We start from the raw sequence: 10,000 nt of genomic DNA on the forward strand, positions 1-10,000 counted from the left end.
ATATATATATATATATATATATATATATACATATATGCATATGTACACACACACACAGATACACACACAGCCAATATATCAGAGAAAAGTCAACAGCCTGCCATTAATGCACCCTGTTGCATACATTAATCAGTGCAGAAAGTGTTTTTCTGATTCTATAATTAACATTGTAACGAGACAGTACTTGTGTGACCCCTAAATGTACCCAGGTGCATCAACACTGATCATTGATATCAGTTACCGGAGAGCAATTGCAGAGGTAGACTGATGCAGATTCCAGTAGTGCAGCCGTTATGGTGCAACAGTTTATTGCAGTGATGTCCAGTGAGGTGCAGCAGGAAGGTAGAGGGGAGAGGTGCAAGATTTTAATAAACTGCAGCAGGGGGGTGAGGGGAGAGGTTGCAAAAGTATTAGAGGAGAGTTGATGAGTGATTTCACTAATGAGTCACTTAATGCAAGCAACATAAAAGTCACCACCACCACCATCAACCCATCACCATCATCATCATTGCCATCACCAACAACAGCAAAAACATCATCATCATCATCATCGTCGGGGAGGTGACTGTGATTGTTTGTCAGGTTCAAATCTTTCAACAATATTGAAACCTGAGCAACTGATCTCTATTTTTCTGTCTACAGAGATATTTTATTTAAATACAAGAAACTTTCCATATTTGGGAAAGAGGAACTTAAAGGTCACCCTCTGATCCATCGGTGTTCATCCTTTAGGGGTCAATAAAATAAGTACCAGTCAAGCACTGGGGTCAATATAATCAACTAGCACCCTCCATCCAAATTTTTCTGCTCATAATAGAAAGGATTATTATTATTATTATTATTATTATTATTATTATTATCATAGCTATTTTATTTTTTTGCCTGTCGCTACATTGTCAGTTCAAATTCCACCAAGGTCAACTGCCTTTCATCCTTTCGGGGTCAATAAATTAAATACCAGTAAAACACTGGGGTCAATGTAATCAACTAGTCTCCTCTTCATAAATTTCAAGCCTTGTGCCTTTAGTAGAAAGAATTATTATAATTATTATTATTATTATTACTTTTATTATTATTATTATGAGGATGACAAGCTGGCAAAATCATTAGAGTATCTGACAGAATGTCATTCAGAATTCCAAGTTTTTATTCTTTGAGTTCAAACCCCACTGAGATTAACTTAGCTTTTCATCTTTTTAGGGTGAATAAAACAAATACCAGTCACATAATGAGCTCAATAGTATTGACTACCCCCTCCCCTCAGTTTATTGGTCCCAGACCTGAATCAGAATCTATTATTCTTGTTTGTCAAGACAGGTGATTGTGTTATCCACAAATTAGAATTTACAAACTTGTTTAAAACACTGAAAACTTGTGTTTTGTGTGCGGACTGCTTGAGTGAAGGAGTGTGACTTAGTGGTTAGGGTATTTGGCTGACAATCATAACGTTGTGAGTTCAAGCCTTGCCAGTGCATTGTGTCTTTGAGTAAAACACTCTATTTCTCGTTGTTCCAGTCCACTCAGCTGGCAAAAATGAGTTCTACCTGCAATTCAAAAGAGCCCCACCCCCACCCCCTGTCACATGCAATGTTACATTGAACTTCCCTGAGAATTGTAGCAAGGGTGTATATGTCTGTGGTGTATTTTTAACAATCCAGTGACAAAAACAACAACAACATCAATATTTCTACAAATATCAAACAATAAATAAAATTGAATTTATATGACACAAATACTTTGCTTTGGCATGAAGAGATTTTGAAGAATGAAAACTGAAGGACTTTTGAAGCAGAAACGACTTTAATGCCAGGCTTGATTGTGAAAAACAACAACAGCAACAACAACAACAACTTCAGTAACGATAGCAACAACAACAACAACAGAAGCACTCACATTTGATCTCAGACTTTGTGCAGCGAAAAACAGGAGGAGAAATAGTTTTGGCTTTATTAGTTGAGAGTTTCTGAATTTGTGTAGGGTCCAAACTAAGAAAGAGCATTGGCAGCTCTGCCCTAATAGAATGTCCCTGTTCCCTTGCCTGAGGAATTTATGTGGGATCAAACTGGGAGAGAATTGGCATGTACCCTCAAAGAGGTGCTTGAGAGAAGTCCCTGAATGATGTGTTGGGCATCATTGCATTCATTGTCTGAGGCAAATGAAATGGGGCCATCATTCTGCACTTCAAGAATAAAGCAAAGACAGAATGGAAAACAGAAATCAGCAAACATTGACTTTGACCCCAATCTATGAACCCACACAAAGCAAAGATGGCAGCAAGGGACATTCAGCCCTAGTTTGTTTACGTTTTCATGGAGCAATGTGGAGATCATGAAAAAGACACAGGGTCCAATGGGAGCAGTAATGGTTTTCAAGTCATTCATTACCTGAAAACCAGAGAACCATTCCTGAGATCTGTCACATGACGGACCCAGGAAGTAAGGTGTTGAGACCAATGGTGCAAAGAAGAGCAAGGGTCAGCTGTTAGTTTTGTAGCAGCAAGACCAGGAAGTTGAAGACCAAATGTCCCCAATCACGGTCAGTCAGGACAAGTGAAGTGGAGTAGGAGAAGGAATAGGAGGAGAATGGTCCACAACAGAAACAACAACAACAACACCAAGATTAGCTCCAGCACCATGAAGAATGAGAAAATCTGTCTCGTCTTTAATTCCAAAACTTGACCAATGGGAACCCACCCCTGCTCTTCCACCAATAATGCCTGCCCCACCACCATTTGGGGACAATGGTAATATGATAAAAAAGAGGAATGATGAACAACTGGGAATAAAAGAAGGAAGAGAATCCAACAGTAACAGAAAGAGGAATTGGAAGAGAATGGGCTTCAAACTGTTTCTCTCTATTAATTCCACTATAAAAGATAATCGGCTAGTCTGGTGCCATAGAAACGGAAATCTCTCCACAGAGCCACACATTGGGAATGAACACTGAAATATGTGATTACAAAGTGAGATTCTTAACCGCATGACCATGCATACATACACACACACACACATAATATGTGTGTGTACATATAATGCATACATACGTTCATATAGTTGATATATATATATATATATATATATATATATATATATATATATATATATATATATATATATATACTAGCACATTAACATATTATGTAAGTTCATGTCTATATATTCCCACATGTACACATGTACACGTTGCTCTCAGCTAGTCTCCCTTATAATCCTATAATCTAGTAAGGTAAGCCCCGACCCCACACACGTTATATTTCATTGAGATGATCAAAATGTGTCAGTATTGAGCAAGCGGAACTGTCCACACATTTTGATTCAAACAGTTGGTATTAATCACTTGCAATGTCTTCTTTCTATTCTAATGTTAATAGCAAATTAATTACTTCAAATTAATGAACGAATGGCCCTAAAAAGAAATTTATGTTATTGCCGCAAATTGATAAAATCCATTATTAAAATATATCTTCGGAGTATATTCAAGGAATGTAACTCGTCTAAAAGTTATCTCCCTTTACAACTGGAAATTATTTTAAATGTTAATTTATTGTAGTTACTGTTAGGCTTTAGACACAGAATAAACCTTATTTAATAGACCTATGGTCAAAGACATTCCAGACATGACGGTCATGTTACAGAACTTATTGAGTTCTTTTATCCAAACACTCTCCCTACCATTATGTCCCTCTTTCTCAAGTCATTAAGTGGTTAAAGGAGACTGACTGGTATTTCTAGCGGGTTAAGCAATTGTACAACCGTTTCACTATAGTTGGTGTATATGTAAGTGTGTGTGTATATATATAGTTATTGTGCATAAACCTACCATGTATATATATATCCTTTGGTCAAGCCGCTTTCATAGAGTATATTTCAGATCTTGGAATTCGGTCGGTCAGCTGTGAAAAGCAGATGCATATATACATTACTGTGTCCTTAATAAACACATATACACACACCTATGTATATATATGTGAGTGTGTGTGTACGTGCGTGCGTGTATATATGTATCATGTATGTGTGTATGTATGGATGCATGCATGTATGTATGTATTGTATTCTATATTCTAAATATTTTGTATTAGAAAAAATAACAGGTGTGTTCATTACATACCTATTTTTAATAATTAAATATCATGACTTGTTAATTAATATATAGACATTACTGATTGAAGTCACCAACTTAATTATAAATAACAACACTAGTACATTACCCTAGTGTAGAATACCACTAGGTACTACTACACAACTAGCAGCCCTGACACAACGTGTGTGATAAGATAATGATGAGAAAAACTGAAAGCAGACGTTACACTAAAACAAGTAAATAATTTGTAGCAAATATTTTCTGACTTCAGTGCTTTGTATTGATATTTGTCAATAAAGAATTGCTTTACTTGTTTAAATAATAATGTTTTAATAGAAAACTAAATTAGTACCAACTGAACTGTTGATATCATAATGTACACCATGAATCATTGTTTATAAGTCATCCAACAACATACAATACCTGTACATACAATACCTGTACATACAATACCTGTACATACAATACCTGTACATACAATACCTGTACATACAATACCTGTACATACAATACCTGTAATTGCTTATACAAAATGATGAAAGTAGAACTAATTTCCAAAGAAAATTATATTTTAACTTTAAAATATAATTAAATTAAAGAGATTTGAGATTTCTCATTTCTATATTTGCATTTATCACTGCAAAATTTCATTTCAAAACATGTGTTTTTCAGAAAGTTATAAGATTGTATGTAGTTGCATCATCTTTTGGATATAATCACTAAATTTCCCTCAGATCATAATTTAACAACCTAAAAGGGTTTATTAGATCAGGGAGTCCTAGATAGATGTGTGTTTGAAAATATCAAGTGATGGTCATGCTAGGAAGTCTTTGGGTACAGTACTGATGGATTAGGGTGGGACTGGGGCTAGACAACAATGACAACCACTGTGTTGCAGTCTTCACTAAGATGTATCTCTTTTCTCAGTCTTCAAGCAAGAGTTCAGTCCTTGGCAAATGGAAAGATGGAATGGTCACAGGTGGAATATTCTGACCTAAGGCTAAACATCATCATCATCATCAGCAGCAGCAGTAACACTATACAGATGTTCTGCTTTCCAAAGATATCTACAGGCTTGGCTGTGTAGTTAAGAAGTTGTTTTTTTTTCACAGTGATATGGTTTTGAGTTCAATCCTACATTGTGACACTTTAAGCTGACCTCCTCAACCATAGCATCAGATCAACCAAAGCCTGTGTGGAAAATCAACCCTGGGGCCACATCTGTTGCTAAGCAATAGAATTAACCAGTCACCCTGTCCACTCCTGGTCCCTGGATACCTTAAACGTAAGTCCACTCTGCTTCGATCTAAGGATCACTTACCCCTCCCCTTTCCCTCCACCAGTCTCGGTGGGGTCCCTAAAAAAGGGGATTGTAGGTGCTACCTCTCACTACGGAATTGAACATTCCAAAAAAAAAAAACATTAAACCCTTCCGTCATGGCAAATAAAAGATTTCGTGGCATTTGTGTTGGTCCTAAGACTTTGGTAAACTTCGGAGACGAGAATCTCCCAGACTTCTCTCATAAACGACTCCGTGCCGTTTGTCATCTTACGACGTCTTTAACAAAACATATCAAGAGTTATTCACCTTTGTTTGCTAATCCTAATATTAAGCTTAGCACCACCATCATCACATTATATATAATTTTTGACTGAGATTCTGTTTGTGTCGACCCATTTCGAAACAATCGTCTTATGGTTAAGAATTGTCTCCCTTCTCGTTGTTGGGCTGACTTAAATGTTGTTTACCGTTGTCTACTTCATCGGTATCGTCTTAATGTCATTGCACTCACATCTGACAGACCTTTGGTAAGACAACGATCCAGCCATGACCACCCATGACCAGCCTGTTTCTTTCCATTTATTTTTTCAAACATAGCGCTCTAAAATGTCATGTCTTTTCTTCATAAGTCAGTAAAACCTTATTTGAAGAGGAGTTTACTACTATTTCTAGTAATTTGAGTGACCTAACAGTCACATATGATACAAAAGGGATCGTCTGTTCAATGTCCTCCCCTCTCAAATTTACATCAACATTGGAATAGTATTGCTCAGATATCTCCCTTTCATTATTGTCATTCACGGTGACATCTCTCATCCTCTCCACTCTCCCTTTATTTCTTGGGTTCTTTCTCTCCCTCTTCCTCTCTCTCCCCTTTATCTCTTCTCTTTTATTTTCTTATATCGCTCCTCTACTCCTCCTCCTTTCCTCCACCTCACTTCCTCTATCCACCATATTGTTTTTTCACTCCCCTCTGCCTCTCCCCCTCTTTACTCATTTCTCTGACATTGTTATCTTATATTTTCATTTTTCTCTCTCTTTCTCTCTCTCTCTCTCTCTTTCTTTCTCTCTCTCTCTCTCTCCCTCTGTAGATAAACATACAGACAGCCAGACAGATCCCAACCGTTGTCTTCCCCCCACCACCTTCGTTTCCTACTCAGTAAAGCTAAGGGTCAATACACGAGTTCACTTCCCAGCTGTTCAGTCTCCTGGTTGTATTTACCTTCAGTCCTTCAACAAGACACATAACTCTACCTGTTTAGTGATGAGGAAGGTTAACATACAATCCAGGAAAAAGATTCTAAAGTGTTTTTATTCGTTTTTACTAGTTTTTGCTTCATCCCTGAACCAAGGAGGGAAAGCGTCAAAGAATAAAAGATATTTCCATTAAAACTTTAACTTACCAATAATGTTGAAGGAGACTTCCTTTCTGTGGAAGGTATTATCCAGTCATTTTGGGACTCGTACTGTGGATAAAACTCGTTGTTGGATTCCATCAACAGAATATTCCTGTTGCGCATCTCCACTGAGTGCCGAGGCGCTGGAATGGTTTTCTTCGTCTGTGTTGTATAGTGACTTTTTTCACGATTACAAGGGATGGCCGTGCTAACTCCAGGTCTTGCCTGGTTACTTTGCTCGTTGTTACATCTCACAATACACAATGTAACAGATACCACAACAACTATAGACACTATCACAGCTGCTACGACAATGATTATCAACATGGTGGCATCGACGGTATTGTCCGACGGGAGATGAGCAGAGTTCAGTTTTGTTGAGGTTTTATTACTAACAGTTAATGTCAAAGAAAGAGTGGTTGTTGAAGACAATGCTGGCGTACCGTTGTCTTTCACAGCCAACAGAAGTTTATAAGACCCGGCATCGTTTTGATAAACTGTCCGTGAAAAGGACATTACTCCTGTGTAAGGGTTTATTTTAAACAGTTGTTTAGTATTGCCGTCAAGTATTTCATACTTTAAGAAGGCATTTTCGCGGCTGTCTCTATCAGAAGCCTTCAGAACTGTGATGTCGTTCTTGCTCTGAGGATAATAATGAACATCAAGACTAAAAGGATTAACACTAGGGAATGTAAAGTAAGGGGCATTATCGTTTTCATCAAGAACTTCGACAATCACATTGGCTGTGTTATTTAAGGAAGGGTCGCCACTGTCTCTGACAAAAACCTTGAATCTAAATGCTTCCTGTTTTTCACGATCTAACGGTCTGTTTGTAGAGATGAAACCGTAATCAGCAATAATAAATGGTAAATTGTTTCCTGTGTTACTAAACAAGGAATATACGAGTGTCCCTCCCAGGCCAATGTCTGGGTCAGTTGCATCAATAAAACCAACTGGGAAATTGGGTTTCTCATTTTCGTAAGTCAGGAATTTGAATGTCTCTCTTGTAAACTGTGGCTGGACATCGTTGACATCCATCACTTCAATGGAGAACTGTCTCTGAGTCTGTAAAGGAGGGGACCCTTTGTCTTCGCAAGAAATTGTTATGTCATACCTATCTTGTTTCTCTCTGTCAACAGATTTCTTTAACGTAATTTTATATTCATTTGATCCTAAATCTAAAAGAAGGAATTTATCATGGTGTAGGCTACATTCCACCTCACCGTTCTGTCCAATATCATTGTCAATAACACTGACATAAGCTATGAAACTGCCAACTTTGATCCCTTCAGATATTGAAGCTGTATTCTTTGTCAATTCAGTGACAAAGTTAATATCTATCTCTGGAGGATGGTTCTGCTGGTCAACAACATTGACCAAAATCATGGCAATAGACGTCAGTGGGGAGCTTCCACCATCTTTAGCTTCAACATAGAGTTTGTACGTTTGTGTTTGTCTTGAAGTAAAATTCTTCACTACAAAGATGCCGCCAGTTTCAGCATTTAGATAGAAATGTTGTGTGGCAGCAGTTGATGTTTCTGGACTAAAATGGTAGGAGATCTTTCCATTATTTCCAAAATCTAAATCCTTTGCTGAAAGAATTAAAATGGGTGTATTTCTATGATGTGTGTTCTTTATTGAAATGTTAAATGTATTTTGGGTGAAGAGGGGAGAATTGTCATTCAAATCTGTAACTGAAACTTGGATGTGAAGAATACCCTGTCTCATTGGATTGCCACCATCTCTGGCAATAACTTGAAGTGTGTAACTAGCTTTTCTCTCCCTATCAAGTCTCTCTGTAAGGATTAACCCCAACTTTGAACTTCCAGTCATCCTTTTCGTAACTGACAATTTAAATGGATCATTGATTTTTCTTTGAAGTTCATAAATAATCTTTGAATTTAGATCGCCAACATCTTTATCAATGGCATTCGGAATTGATTTTGTTAAGCCCATGGCATCTCCTTCTGAAAAATCTAGTTTTACACTTTTTTTCAAGAATTCTGGGGAATTGTCATTGACATCTTCAATAACTACTTTGATTTTTAAGATTTTCATAAATGTCTGTACTCTACGAACTGATATTTTGATTATCCGGAAACATTCCGTATTTGATGTACAAAGTAACTCAGCATCAAGTTTCTGGGCAGTGTAGAGCTCTCCAGTTTTAGAAACAGTAAAAAGATTATCATTTCCTGTCTGTCTCTGGTGTAATTGGTGGAACCTCACCAGATTATGTTCTTCGCTTGGAATACTCTCTAACAACTTGGAGTCTGAAGCGATATTACCGACATAACTATTAGGGCTTTTTTCTTCTTCTATGTGGTAAATGAGGTCGACAGCCCGACATTCATGGTAGAAAAAGGACAGTGCAAGCCACTGCAACACACCTTTATACATCTTCATGGCGAATTAACGACGAATCAAAGAAACCTGGAATATAGAAAGAATTATTTGTGAAATATCTTTCAGTTTGATAAAATAGTTTCTTACACAACGAGAACATCAAAAATAGTAACATTGTTATGATCCAAGCAAAAAAAAACCCTCCCCGATTCAGCCAACCTGATGACAAGAGCAAATAAATCTCCCCTCAAATCACATACTATTGCTTTAATAAAGAACCATTTCAGGGAAATATAGTCGTTGGGGAATTGTGTCTAAGAAATAGATGAGTACATGTATGATGGGTACATATGTATGTACACACACACACACTCACAAATGTAAAAAGACTGCAAAAATATGTTATTTTCTAAACAGAATTCTTAAAATCTTTTCTCACTGGTTCAGATTCAACTTTTTTAATCTGCTCCTCTCTGGTTCAACAAATTCCATGGCCCGACACAGTTTAAGTGTATCGCTATTAGTTTGTAGAAGCACCACAAGGACAATTATATAATAATAACATAAAGAATATCAGGATCGAACCAGAGAACAAGGAGTTTGTGGAAAACCAAGACAACTATTCTTTTCTACTCTAGGCACAAGGCCCGAAATTTTGAGGAGGGGGACAGTCGACTAGATCGACCCCCAGTACGCAACTAGTACTTAATTTATCGACCCCAAAAGAATGAAAGGCAAAGTCAACCTCGGCGGAATCCAAGACAACTATTATTCCTGTAGTGATTGGTGCATTTGGCACAACACCGAAAATGTTGCTTAAAAAACTGAGCGAGATTGGAATTGAAACTCGCATTGTTGACTTTCTGAAAAGATATTATCCTATATTCTGCAAGAA

The 10,000-nt window shown here is 37.2% G+C and overlaps 1 protein-coding gene across 4 annotated transcripts in view; it reads right to left on the minus strand.

Annotated features, from left to right (window-relative positions):
- Positions 1-10,000, minus strand: part of LOC106873951 (protocadherin 18) — a 71,709-nt gene that overhangs the window by 32,727 nt on the left and 28,982 nt on the right. For 3 of the 4 annotated variants that reach the window (XM_052972931.1, XM_014921493.2, XM_052972932.1), the window contains exons 2-3: positions 6,766-9,192; positions 3,820-3,892 (exon numbers count right to left, since the gene is read on the minus strand). In XM_052972931.1, coding sequence (XP_052828891.1) covers positions 3,842-3,892; positions 6,766-9,165 — 2,451 coding nt within the window. In that variant the 5' untranslated portion in view covers positions 9,166-9,192 and the 3' untranslated portion in view covers positions 3,820-3,841. The remainder of the gene's footprint in view (positions 1-3,819; positions 3,893-6,765; positions 9,193-10,000) is intronic. The other variant, XM_014921496.2, reaches the window with a different exon arrangement.

Source organism: Octopus bimaculoides, chromosome 14 (genome assembly GCF_001194135.2).
Source record: "Octopus bimaculoides isolate UCB-OBI-ISO-001 chromosome 14, ASM119413v2, whole genome shotgun sequence".
NCBI classification, from domain to species: Eukaryota; Metazoa; Mollusca; class Cephalopoda; order Octopoda; family Octopodidae; genus Octopus; species Octopus bimaculoides.